The sequence below is a fragment of the Sylvia atricapilla genome, chromosome 16 (genome assembly GCF_009819655.1).
Source record: "Sylvia atricapilla isolate bSylAtr1 chromosome 16, bSylAtr1.pri, whole genome shotgun sequence".
Taxonomy (NCBI): Eukaryota; Metazoa; Chordata; class Aves; order Passeriformes; family Sylviidae; genus Sylvia; species Sylvia atricapilla.
Genome location: NC_089155.1, coordinates 13,915,952 through 13,930,109, shown reverse-complemented (window position 1 = coordinate 13,930,109; position 14,158 = coordinate 13,915,952). Strand labels below are relative to the sequence as shown.

The window sequence follows — 14,158 nt, the reverse complement described above, 5'->3', positions numbered from 1 at the left end:
CTTTTTTAGTGTCTTCTTGGGGTGAGGGGACCCTGGGATGGAATTCCCAGAGCAGCTGTGGCTGCCCCTGGATCCCTGGAAGTATCCAAGGCCAGGCTGGATGGAGCTTGGAGCAGCCTGGGACAGTGGGAGGTGTCCCTGCCCACGGATGGAGTGTCACTGGATGGGATTTAGGGTCCCTTCCCACCCAGACCATGCCATAAATCCCTCAGCAAAGCCCAACCTCCCCCCGAGCCTGCTGAGGAGCCACCCAGGAGCAGCCACACAGAGCCCAGGGCTCTGGGGTGACATTGGACAATCTTTAGGGTCCCTTTTCCCCACCACAGCCCACCCTGCCCCAGAGCCTGCAGTGGAGCCACCCAGGAGCAGCCACACAGAGCCCAGGGCTCTGGGGTGACATTGGACAATCTTTAGGGTCCCTTTTCCCCACCACAGCCCACCCTGCCCCAGAGCCTGCAGTGGAGCCGCCCAGGAGCAGCCACACAGAGCCCAGGGCTCTGGGGTGACACTGGACAATCTTTAGGGTCCCTTTTCCCCACCACAGCCCACCCTGCCCCAGAACCTGCAGTGGAGCCACCCAGGAGCAGCCACCCGGAGCCCAGAGCAGCAGCGTGGCCACAAAGCCACGTGCCTGGGAGCCCAGAGCCCCCTCCCAGCCCTGAACTCTGGCTCTGGCTGTCAGCAGGGCTGGATTCCGGAGCCATGGAGCCGACCTCTGGCTGTGAGCTTGCTGTAGATCTGCGAGTTCACTTCCTTGTCCCTGATGTAGCAGCGGATCTCCTCGGCCGCCTCGCGGATGACGGTGACAGCCAGCACAAACCCCTGCCAGCAGCACGGGGGGAAACAGCAGGCAGGGAAAGGTCAGGGAAGAGAGTCACATCTGCCTCCAATAACAGCAATAGTTATCAGTGCCAAGGCCAGCAATCTGCATCTCCTCGTCCCATCTGAATCAGTGCAGGGAGATGCGCTGCTCGGCACAGCCCCATGTGCCAAACACACACCAGCTGCTTTAAAGCAGACTTGTGGCTTAAGAAACCTCCCAGTTTTATCAGCAGGCTTTCCCCAAGCACATCTGTGTCAAGGTAATCCCCCCAGCGGATCTTTGTCAAGTCTATCCCCTAGAAAACCTTTGTAAAGTTCACCTGAAGAATGTAAGCGCCATTATCATGTTTCACCTCACCGCTGAGTTAACTAAAAGGGAGAAGTTCAGGCTAAGGCAGGATCCCTCAAACCTCAGTGCTCACCCCCTCAGAGCCACTGAAACCAGCACAACCCATCTGGGTGATTAATTTGTGCAGAAACTTATCCAGAAATGTGTCTAACCCCCTTTTTATATACAGAGATAAGAGAGAATGGACATGCCTTCATGTGTGTGCACACAGACACTCCACCTACACAACAACACTCCAAGGATATTTATGTGCACTACTCATGGTATAATGACATGTTTGCCTGATGAGGGCTTCAGTCCTACTTTTCTGTGCACATGAGCAGTCGTTTCATTTCCTCTTGCCATGAGGAAACGCCCACATCACATCCTTCACTACATAAAAAACCAATTAATGCAAACCAATTCTTTATGGGTTTGCTATCACAGAGTTGTGTCTTACCAGAGACTTCAGCTCAGACTCACTGAACAGTTAAAACACTCCTCACGCATCACAGAAAATGAACTTTTTACAACTCGGGTTGTAAAAAGAACACAACTTGTGTTCTCATACATCTATATCTGTGATCTAATTGATTAATGTAGTAATGAAATGTATTCATTCATTTACTTAGAGATCCCTATCTGCTTTCCAAAGCAAAACTAAAAAAAAAGCAGCAGCTATTTTCAGCTTAGGTTTCAGCTGCTTGAAGGCCCTTCAAATAATCACCCCAAAATATTCCCACATGTTCCAACTGACTGTGTCATCTCCTGTGTCACTCCAGGCCCAGCACTGCTATTGGCAGCAGTCACGAACAAAGAATTCCCTTCTCCTGCTTTCTAAGGGCTCACCTGGCCCAGACCAGTCACAACTGCCTGTACAACAGAGAGAAACATCCTCTGTGCTCATGTATATTTGAGTTACTGAATTTACAGGACAGGATCCTATGAAACCAGCAGGAGATTCACACAGCAAACGCAATACAGCATTTGAGAGAGAATTCATGGAGGTCTGGGCTTTAAAATAAATAGAATTTTAATTTTAATTTTAACAGTGTCCCAAAGCTGCCCCTTCAGTTCTTCCTGGCTTTTACCAGGGATCTCACTGCACTCAAAGTCTAAACCCCAGAATATGCACAGCACAGGAAGCAAGTTAAAAATGTGATTTAAGGTGCAAATTTACACCCCACAGAAAAGGCAGCACAAGAAATTTTGTCACACACCGAAACTTCCCTGGATAAATAAACCTCGAGTGACCTACCAGAGGAACCCAGTACGTGTAAAGTGCACCAAGCCTCATCTCAACCACGAACTGAGAGCAGGCCAAGAGCAAGAAATAAAGGTTGAAGAAGTATTTGAACTGGTTAAACAACACCTGCAAAAAAAAAAAAAAAGCAGACAAAAAGAGGAGGGAGGATGTTATGCGTGTTGAATTAACCACCAGACACATTTCTGCATGCTCTCCCGGTGACCAGATGCTGACTTGGGGCAGGTTTAAAGCAGTCCTGGACACTCAGGACAGTTCTGTGTCTGCCCTGAGGCAGCCTTGGCATGAACTCCACCAAACCCAACCCCTCCAGCTCCAGGTTCTGCCCTTACCTCCCCCAAAACCCACTGAAAAACAGGGAAAGCTTTGGGGTGGGAGGAGGACAAGCAGCTCCAGCCAGGCTTACCCCAGGGAGGAAGGTGAAGAAGTTGTACTTCTGGTTGTTGATGACATTGCGAGGGTACCTCTGGTCTCTCTTCTCGGGGTGACCGAGCCACACAGTGCGAGGCCTCGGCTCTCTCCTCCCACAGCATCTCAAACACTCGCAGCACCTGCACAGGGACCGCAAATTAACTCATTTGTTCGTTTCTGTCACACTTCTCGGGGTCACGCACACCCCCCGCAGCACCCTCAGCCTGGCACTGAGGCCACCAGCAGCCCTCTGCTCACAGGAGTGTCACTGAAGAGAAGAACCCTGCCCCACGTTACAGATCCTGACTGAAGGATTTGTAGGAATCAAACCGAGGTCAGGTCCTTCAGGGAAGATTCAAAAATGTATCAGCCATCCCTTCTGCACCTCTCTGCTCAAAATCACCTCCCAGGCCCCAAAAAGGGCATTTTCCTGTTGTCACTGCTGCTTTCCCAGTCTCTTCCCAACGCCTTTGTGCCTTCAAGAACGGAATTTCACTGACTTTTAGGAGAGCCAGCAGCAGCCAGACTCATCACCAAAAGCTTCAGAGCTCTCACAAAACATCCTTCCAGAGTGGACCACAAAGATTTGCTCTTGAATCCAGCATTCTGTATCCCAAAAGTGCAGTTCAATGCACAGCTAACAAAGAAATAACCACAGAAGGAAGAACACAAAACACCCTGGCAGCCCCTGTCTTGCCAGAGGACACATGCAGTGCACTGAGCAGAGTTCACAACTCACCACACAGAAGGTGGTTACCTACAAAGAACTTAATTTTTAACATTTCAAGCTCTGCTGGCTGCAAATAGAAAGAAGTGTTATCAGTTAAGTCAGTTCCCTGAGTACAGACAGGGACCAAAACTCGGGATTGTTTCCAGAAATCCAGAGGTGTCACCATGTGATGCTCCCTGAGCAGGCACAGCCCTTCACTCCTGACTGGAAAAACGATTTCTTACAGACCCTTAAAGCTACACAAAAGCACTTTTGCTTAACCAAATGACTGGGACATTATTTTATCTCGTGAAGAAGGTGGATTTTCTCCAGTGTGTGCCAAGAACAAGCTGAGCCTAAGTGCACAGATGCCACCCAAGCACAGGGAAGGTGGTTTTCTTCTGAACAAGAAGCTTTTCTTCCTCCTTTTTTTATTTTTCCTTCTTCTCTCAGGCTTTGAGGCCAAAATGCTGAGGGGACAGCAGAGCAGTGCCCAGCACCCACACAGCAGTGGAATCAGGAAATACATCTCCTGCACAGTGCCCCAGAAATCCTCCAGCTCCAGGCCACATCAAACCCTCCACTCCAGCTCCAAGGAGAGCACTGAACACCCAAATCAAATCTCTGGGATGAAAGAACTGGAGATGTTTAATGTTCAGGTAAATATCAGAGATTTCTGATTTCCTGCAGACTTGCAGCACCACGGCTGCCCCATGCCTGCTGACCTCTGCAGAGGGACAGTCCCTGTTTTAACTTTTATTATTATTATTATTATTACTAACTTTATTTATTTATTATTATTGTTTAATATATTTTCATTTTTATATTTTAATGTGTATTTTAATAATTAGTTATTATTATTATATTATTATTATTAGCTTTAAATGTTTTAGCATTTGTAACTTTTCTAAGTGGATTTCCTGCTCCAACCACTCCCCAGGTAGTGCCATACAACCACAATTAATATAAATATCCTAAATAGAACCACTTCAAAAAGTGATGCTTGCCCCTGAAACTCTCAATTTTTGTCACTTCTACAAACTATTTTTGCTTGTTATAAAAAACCCTAACGAGTAGATTCTTTCCCCCCACATTTATGTATAAAATCACATTGAAAGCCAGTTGGTTACCAAGACCAGACAAAGAGCAAAATTGGTGTAATACACTCAGATAAAGAAGCTCTACTACAAAAATGTATTTAATGAGCTGGACACCTTTTAATTGCAGTTTCCTTTTGTGTTTGCAGGTGAAGCCCTAAGACAAATAACCACTTGCACCCCAAATACATTTGAATCAAAAATAGCAGAAATAGTGGGATTTGGATTCTAACAGAATATAGATATGCTCTGCAGGGGAAAGAAAAAAAAAAAAAAAAAAGAGATAAAAAAGTGTTTTCCTCTTTCACAAAGGAGAAAAGGCTCCAAAAAGAAGTTTTACCCAAGGGAGCAAATCTGGTGTCCACACACCCTGTTTCATCACAATGTGTTTTGCAGTGAGGAACAAGCAGTCCCTCTGGCCATCAGACATCTGAAACCATTTACCCGTGTTGATTTTTCACGTTGGGCCTCTCGCAGGGATGGTACTCGACACCCAAAATACCCCACACCTAAACCATAATATTTACAACGGGGTGACCCCTTGTCGCATTTCCACCACAAACAAACTTGTCCTGAGGATGGTAATCTGCAAATGCTGTGCTGCTACAGGCTTTGAGAAATAACCTGAAAATTATGCATTTTTTTAATAAATAAATAAAAATAAATAAATAAATGAAAAAAATTATTTTCCAATAAGCAAGAAAGGGCATGGAAGAATCTGCTGAGTAAAAAAAAAAAATAAAAAAAAACAAAACACAACAAAAAACCAACAAAACAACACAAAACAAAACAAAAAACAAAACAAAACAAAGAAAAAAAACAAACAAAAAAACAAAACAAAATAAAAAGAAACCCAAAAAAACCAAACACCACCACCACCAACCAAAAAAAACAAGTTTGTGAAATCCCTGCCTGGCTGGAGTCACTTTTTGCAGCCTCCTGAATCACAAGGAAAGCAAACTGAAAACCTCATCAGACAAACAAAAGGAAAACTTCCTGCCTAACAAGTTTGGAAGGCAAATATCAGGATATAAAGGAGCATTGGTGGCCGAGTGAAGAATATTCAGCATTTCTGCTGGGAGTCTCCTCCACAGCCTGATGGTTGTGCAGAGTGTTTAATTAAACACTGACCCAGGAACAGAATACTACAGCCAGCACCGAGAGCCCCGTGTCGCAACCCTCCAACTGGGGAGGTTCCTCAGCACTCAGGAATTCCCTGACATCACAGCTGAAAATCCTGACAGCAAAGAATGACTTTTAGCCCAGAAACGCTCCAAGGTTTTTGTTCTGAAGGCTCCCAGCGCTGGTATTTAACCCTCAGCTGCCCTGGGGTTGTGTTTTCTCCTCCTGTGCTCGGCACAGAGTGACCCAGCCCCAAAGCTGCGCTGGCAGCAAGGTTATCTCACAGTCCCTGCTCCAGTGCCAGCCCGGGAACTGCTGAAATAAAAAGTTAAAAGTGAAGTTTTTGGCATGAACAGAGTCATTTCTCAAGCACAGAACCATGTGTTCATCCTTCCAGGCAGATGTTTATCACTCCTCCCAATTGCCTTCGTTTTTAATTGTTTTTAAACTTTTCGGTGATGTCTTAAACTTCGCTGGGGAAGAAGAATCAAGAAGATCATTAGTTCTCCTTTTCCCTTTCTCCTCTGGAAACTGAATAATCTTAATGTAAAAAAGAAAAATCTATTCATATGGGCACCAGAAACAAAGTACTCTGAGCACATACAAATATGTTTTCAGATTAGTTTGGGTGCCCATTAAATAAATAACCCTTTGGACTGGAGCTGTCAGCTTTTCCCAGTTCCTTTATTTGTTCCTCCCTGCAAGAACTTCGCATTGTGATCTGTGATCTGCTGTTTCTCTCTCCCCTATTTTTAAGGTGATTTTACTATAAAATTCTCTGCTCAGAGCAAAGGCACAGGAGGAAGTTTCTGGCAGAGAAATATTTGCATTAGCAGGATTAATAAAACGTTTTCCATCATGAGATCTGAAGACTGCATCCTAGAAAGGGAAAGATTGTCTAGACAAACAGCTGAGAGTTTACACTGCTGCTGGTAAAATTAATATGCACTTTCCAAGAATAGGAATCACAACACTACAGAAATGTAAACAGTAATGTAAAAACTTTTCTATAAAAAAATTAGGAACACATTCCTATAAATTTATGTGCCTCCATTTTGCAGCTGAAGAACAATCCTGCAATAACCCCTGAAGCACAGAAAATCAGCAAGTGAGGCTAAAAAATGGACTTTAAAAATTAGCACCTAAGAGAAAGGCCATGAAAAAAATAACAGAAGTAGACATCTTATAGGGGGCAGCTTGTACAGCACTGTGCAACTCACATGTTAAATCACAACTTGGCCAAAACAACAACAGCAAACAAACTCACAAATCCCCAAACAGAGCCACAGTCAATGAAATGGATCTCTCTGGATGTAAACCCTACCTGAAGCTCAGTGCTGCAAGTGAGGCTGCCCTCAGTCTGCAGAGGCACCCAAAGCACCAGGAGGAGCTGAGAACAGGTCTGCTCTGCCCTTCACCGGGGACTGTATTTGCTGACAAAAACACGCTCCCGGTGATGATGTAAGGGGCAGTAACAGCAGACTGACTGTCAGCTGCCAGGGGAACAGCCACCAGCAAGAAGCAGCTTTTATTTATAAATGCAGCGTGTGCGACAGAGAAGTGTCTGAAGACCAAATGAAAAATATTTTCACGTCAAACAAACCCAATGGGGAAAAAAGTGCCACGTTTGTGCAGTACTGAGATAGCATTTACCAAATTAGTGCTGGAGCACATCCACATATTCAGCCATTCCTAAACCAAGCCCATTTCTTAGATTTTGTTCCTGTGACCCCCATGGGCTGTGCTTGGCACCTTTATCACACAAACCAACCCCTCACTGCTCCAAAAACAGGTGACAAATCTTCCATGGCTAAAGAAAACCAGAGCCACGCACCATCACCTCACCCTTTTTATCCACCTGCAGGTGGAACATTCTGGACCATTCCCGAGCAGCTGGGAATGGCTCTGGAAGGGGCCAGGAGAGCTGCAATTCCTGCAGGAAGGCAGCCCAGCCCCAGGCGTGCAGGTGCCAAGGCACACCCACAGCCAGGGCAGGAGCTGCCGGCTCTCTCTGTTGACTCTGAAATGGAATTTGCCATTTCAAACAGAGCCAGAGCACACAGGCAGCACAATGGCACAGCTTCACCCAGCGTTCCTGTAAAGCTCCTCCTTCCCTGCCTCATTCCCTGCTCCTTCCCCCTGCAGCTCTGCAGCCAGCCCTTCGCTGCTGCAGAAACCTCGCAGGATTGAGGGCTGACAGCAGGAGCTATTTAGGGGAAAACTCGTGTCATGTGCCGAGCGGAGCACCCGGAGCACTCCAGGAACTCACAGCTCTCCATCCCTGGCAGAGCTGCGCCCTGGGAAGCTCCGGCTTGCTCCCATCCCACCGGACTGCAGCAGTCCTGCCATCCTGCCCGGCACAGAGCTTCAGAGAGAGCTGCAAAACCTTTGGATTGTGGGCACACGGCACGGGAATTCAGAGCTCAGCCCTCGGTGGGAGCGAGGAGAGGCAGGCTGAAGCTGTGCCCAGGGACAGATGGCCACTTCTCCCCTGGGCTCTCTCGGACACAGACGGAGCTGTCTGAGCCATGGCCCAGCCAGGCTCTCCCTGCCTTCCTTCCAAAGTGTGCCAGAGGAATGACAGCCTTGGCGGATGGCACCTGCCCCGCAGGTGAATTAGGCATTGCTCACTTCATTTTAACAGAAACAAAGATTTCCACACAGTCATTCACGACCAAGAAGCTGCTCCCCAATCCAGAAGACCACACCAACAAAAATCTGTCTGAAAACTCATCTGTGGTAAAGAGAAGCCCATCAACACTTGCTGATCTTGGGGTTTATACTGCTTTCATACGAATCAAGGGACATAAATTGGATGGCTTTTGTTTGGGTTTTTCCTCAGAGGGAACAGAAGAAAGGAGGCCTTGCTTATGGTTTAGGATTCCCAGGACTCTACTGTGGCTGTGACACCAGGGATGATTTCTCCCATGGTTTATAACACTGGGTTGGATTGGCTTCATTTCAAAGCTTTGCTCTCCATCACTTGATCAAACACCAAGAGATCACATCACTGAAACAAGTGTTCCTCATAAATGAGAAATCCCACCCCCAAACAATTACTGCACCAAACCAAAACCCCAGATCCAATTTATTTCAACTGCTAGTGAGTAAAACCTTAGGCAAGCTTCCTTCCCACATGCTGCTGGAATTTTTTGCTACCACTGGAAATCCTCTGTGTGGCTGCTAAGCAGGCAGAGTCCACAGGCAGTGACCCATGGCTTGGATCAGCTGAGGGCAGCCTCTGCTAGACAGCACTAACCACATCCCAGCACCCCAGAGGCTCTTGCTGGAGATTAGAGAACTCCAGGAGAAGAAACCACTGGAGCAGCTTTGAGAAATTCCGCGGGCCTTCACCTCTCCTGGCTCCCTTCAATCACGTCACCAGCGCAAGGCCGTGGTGGCTGCACCCTGTGGCCCCGGCTCAGCCGAGCGTGTGACACAGGCAGAGGGGTCAGTGCTGCAGCACACAGCCCTCCCTGCCCTGGGGCTGCCACAGCACAGCCACCAGCAACGCTAACAACGAGGACTACATCTCATGTACAACAATGTCACTTACCGCGCTCTGAACCCAAACTACCAGCCAAAGACAGAAAGAAACAAGGCAAACGTGTGTGTTTCGCCTTGTTCTAACTGCCTGCGATATTTTGGTTTATTTTGCTAACATCACATTTAAACCACCCAAATTCTCCAGGGAGGAATGAAACGCTGTGATAATTGACTCGGATACCACATCGCCCTGCTGTGTGCAAACCAACCTGTGTGCACAGCGCTGCCATTTCATCAGGGAGAACATTGGAAAACCATTTCTCTTACTTAACTTCCTGCGTGGGAACAGCGATAGAAACACACCGCAAGGTCTCCTTTAGGGACGATGGCGATATTGTATTGCTGCGCTGATACAGTTAACGGGAGCCGGGCCTTTGTTACACACACGCACCATGGATGCTCCTGCGCTCCTCCCCAGCCAAGGCCGAGCGATTCTCCAGCCCCGGCCGAGCGCCGCAGCGGGGATGGATGGTGACAACAGGGGCCGGCCCGGGCGGTCATGGTGACACGGTGATGGTGACACGGTGATGGTGACACGGCCCCCGCCCGGCCCGGCCCGGTTCGGCCCCGCTGTGTTCGGAGCTCCGGCGCTGAAAGCCGGGCCGCTCCCCGCTCCCCTGTCCCCGCTCCCGTGTCTCCGCTCCCGGCCCGGGCTGTCCCCGCTCCCGGCCCGGGCTGTCCCCGCTCCCGGCCCGGGCTGTCCCCGCTCCCGTGTCCCCGCTCCCGGCCCGGGCTGTCCCCGCTCCCGTGTCCCCGCTCCCGGCCCGGGCTGTCCCCGCTCCCGTGTCCCCGCTCCCGGCCGGATCCTGCCCTGCGCCGGGCGTGCCACGGCAATGGCGTCAGGAGCAACCTGTCAGCGCCCGCCTGCCTCCCCCTCATCCTCCTCCTCCTCCTGCCCGGCTCCCCGGCTCCCAGCGCGGCCCCGGCGCCGCCCTCACCCTCCGCGGTGTTTGCTGTCCATGCGCTTCTTCTGCCGCACGGGCTGCAGCGGGATGTTGTCGGTCATGGCCGCGGCGGCGGGGCGGAGCGGAGCGGGGGATGCGCTGCCGCCGGAGCCCAGCCCGGCCGCCGCCGTCTGGCGGCACCGCCGAGGGGCCGGCCCGGAGCCGCCGCCTCCCAGCACGCAGGTGCCGCTCCCGCCCCGACCGCCGGCCCCGCCTCTGGCCGCTCCGAGCCGCGCCGGCACCGGCACCGGGCACCGGCACCGGGCACGGGGCACCGGGCACAGCCGCACCGGCACCGGGCACAGGGCACAGCCGCGCCGGGCACCGGCACCGGGCACAGGGCACCGGGCACAGGGCACAGCCGCGCCGGGCACCGGCACCGGGCACAGGGCACCGGGCACTGGGCACAGCCGCACCGGGCACCGGCACCGGGCAGCCGATGATGCTCCGCCGGCCCGACCCCCAGCCCGGCACCCGGCGGCTCCGCGGGGTCCAGCGGGGTTGGGTCCGCTTCGCCCCGGACCGGCCAGGGCAGCCCTGCCCCGCCTTAACTGCCCCGCCCTGATCTGCCCCGCCTTAATCTGCCCCGATCTGCCCCGCCCTGATCTGCCCCACCCTGATCTGCCCCGCCCCGATCTGCCCCACCCAGATTTGCCCCACCCCGATCTGCCCCACCCCGATCTGCCCCACCCCGATCTGCCCCACCCAGATTTGCCCCACCCCGATCTGCCCCGCCCTGGGTGAGCTCTGCCTCCCGCGGCGCTGGGCTGTCCTCCGGCACCGCCCGGGGCTGGGGTTTGTGCTGCTGCTGCTCCGCCACCTTCAGCCGCTCCTCTCTTTGGATGCCCCTTTCTGCATCCGAACTCAGATGGGCTCTGCCGATCGAGGCACAAAGTGCTCCAGCGCTTCTGGTTCCGATTTCAGGCATCTCGTTACGCCGTGGGTTACACCAGCACAAAACCTGCAACTGCCATTTCATGTTTCTCCTTACAGTTGAAGCAGAGTCATCCCGGCATTTTGCAATGAGGACATTTCAGCAAGACAGTGAAGAGTTACACCAGTTTCAGGCACCAGTACAAAGACTGTTTAGACAGATATTTCCAGTGCTATCTTTGGAATGTCTTATTACAAAAACCATTTGTAGGATTGATTTTTAGGCTGTACTTCAATTAAGTAATACCACGTTTTAATTTCTTATTTCCCAGTCTAATGTTCTTACCCCCTCATGGAGACAATTGAAGTAGAAACAGAAATCCATTCTCCTACAAACACTTTGGCTCACACAATGTATTTGCTCTATTTTTATTCATATTCCACATCTGAATTTTTATATATATGAAAGGATATGATGCTAGAATTCACTGCAAATTATAATTTAATAAGGAGATCAAGTGAAGAAGCTAAAGAGGAGCTTGTACTTGACCAAAAGTGGCCACACCATTGCCACAAACCCACTGCCCTGACACTGTACAGGCTGAAATACCAGTCTGAACCTCCAGCCTTGATTAAAACAAAACTTATCAAATGCTATTTTTTATTGGCTTCGATGTGAAAGTGGCACTGGGTTTGGAAACATCCTTCTTTTAAGCACCTCATTTTGGCCCCTGGGACCTTTGTGATGAGCCATCCCTCGTTCCCACGGAGCAGCTGAACTTCCTGCACGTCATTCCTGCCCAATTCCATCCTCCGGGAACACGGGAGGAGGACGCACTGAGTGCTGTGAGGTGACTCAGCCCAGAAATCCCAAAGGAGGAGCACGGGGAGTCTGCAGCCTGCAGGCTCACACAGCGTCTGAGGAACCAAAAACAAACGTTCCAAGTCTCCCTTGCAACAGAGACAGTTTTGAGTTTTAGTTAGAAAATCCTCTGGAGGATCTCGGGGCTGTAGCCCAATGGACTCGACCCACTCCTTGGCATATTTCTGGCATAACATTTGCCTTGCTGGAAAGAACTGACTTGTGATCTCAGCACCCACAGCAGGTACGAGCTCTCCTGCTTTGCAAGCCTTTGATTTTCACTCTCCTGTTCAGAAGGAATGCCCAAGGGAAAACCTCCAGCCTCAGACTGAGAAGTTAGAATTGTTAAATCGAGTGAAATAAAAACGATTTTGTATTTTTCTGATGCCACTGGGTTGCTTTGATGCTCTGTTTTTTGCAAGCACAGAACTTGAGGCTCACAAAGGAGCCCTGCAAGCTCCAGAACTCATCCTGCACCACTGCTAATTAAAAGGAGCTGAGACATTTTCCATCATTTAAAATCATTATCTATGTTTTGTTTTCTCCCAGGACTTTTTTTTTTCCCCTCAGATGATTAAATTACCATCAGAACAAGCAGTTTAAATCCCTCCTTGTGATCCCACCAAGTGATTTATTCTAGAAGCAGAGCTGGCCCACTTGGCCCCCTCTGAGGCTTTCCTGGAGGGAGAGCCCATCAGATGCTGTCACAGTTCTCACCACTGCACATCATAAATCCCATTTCAAACCCAGGAATGGTTTATTGGCGAACCCAAGGCTGAGCCCCATTTTTAACACCGAGTCTTGGATGAAAGGACCAGGCTGTTGACTGGGATGATTTAGTGCCTTTTCCCCGAGCAGGCAGCACAGGCACACCTGCTTTGCCAGTAGGGGTGTGTTTTATGGGCTGAGTTTCCCATGCTCTGGTGATGTTCAGGCTCACCAAGACAAGTGGAAGCTGAGCCTGGCAAAGCCCAGCCTACGGACACAACTGCAGGTGCATCTTAAACCAGAAATTCCTGTGTCCATCAGGCCCTGCCACAGAGTGTCCCACTGGTTTGGGAAGCCTTTACTGCCTTACCTCTTGCCTTTCTCCCCCACTTGTCCCCTGCAGCTCTGTGGTGCAGAGCACTGTCCCCTCCTTGTCCCCATTTGCCTCCTGCCCTCTCAATTTGTCACCCACACATGAGGCCTTCCAGGATTCTCCAATGCACCCAGGTCTCTCAGCCCCACTGATCAAAGAACAAGTGAATAAATTGTATTTTGGGGGTCTGCCCGTCCTCCTTCAAGGAGCAAGTCCTGGTGCCAGTTTCCCACTCAAACAATGGATCCATGGCTCTGACAATGCATTTGTAAATCGTACCCATTACTCACTTTGTAATTGTACCCATTACAATATGCCATAAATTTTCTTCCACTGTAGTTTTGCTACTAAATAAATTATTGGGCTTTTTATGCCTAGGACTATTTTTTTCTCCTGATGAACACAGAGGAAAGTCATAATAATTATATCCTGTTTGCCTTCTTATAAGCTGAAATATTACCTCAATTTTGGAACTACTTTTAGGGGTTTTATTCTTTTCCCCTAACCACGAGCATCAAAACATAGAAAATTGTGACATCTGAGGAGTTGGCTCAGACCAAGGGTGTATGACTAGTTTGAACAAAATGTTTATAATTCCACAGGCAGCCCGAGTCGTGCCATTATTCTTTGTACCTGTTATTATCTGATTCCATAAGTGCATGTTTTACAAACACCAGGGTGCACCCTCTTTGTCTGGAGGCACAGCCCCGTTGCACATGGTGTTGGCAGCTTTGTTTCAGGCGTGGGGCTGCAGCTGCCCCGTTTGGGAGGAAGGCAGGAGAAGGGATTTGGTTGCCAAGGGCAAACGTGGAGCACTCGCCTCCCACACTGGGATAATTCCCCGTCCACCAGTGACAGGAAAAAGGGTGGGTTTGGTGCTGTGAAACATCCCCCCTGCTCGAGCAGCAGTGAAACAGGCTGGGCTGTGGCATTCAACCCCTCAAAATCAGAGCAAACCTCCTAAGGCTGTTCCTGTTCCCCAAGGCTGCTCAGCTCCACACACGGAGCCCTGAGAGCCAGGGAACACAGCCCTGAGCTGGAACAGCACCAAATATCAGCCCAGAGATCCAGGGAACACACCCTGAGCTGGGACAGCACC

At 50.0% G+C, this 14,158-nt stretch overlaps 1 protein-coding gene across 1 annotated transcript in view; it reads right to left on the bottom strand.

Moving 5' to 3' along the window:
• The window catches only part of ATP9A (ATPase phospholipid transporting 9A (putative)), a 46,867-nt gene extending 36,524 nt beyond the window's left edge, over positions 1–10,343 (bottom strand). The window contains exons 1-4 of the mRNA XM_066330958.1: positions 10,238–10,343; positions 2,821–2,965; positions 2,409–2,522; positions 714–822 (exon numbers count right to left, since the gene is read on the bottom strand). Of these exons, the coding sequence (XP_066187055.1) occupies positions 714–822; positions 2,409–2,522; positions 2,821–2,965; positions 10,238–10,305 (436 nt within the window). The 5' untranslated portion in view covers positions 10,306–10,343. The remainder of the gene's footprint in view (positions 1–713; positions 823–2,408; positions 2,523–2,820; positions 2,966–10,237) is intronic.
• Positions 10,344–14,158: the final 3,815 nt, after the last annotated feature.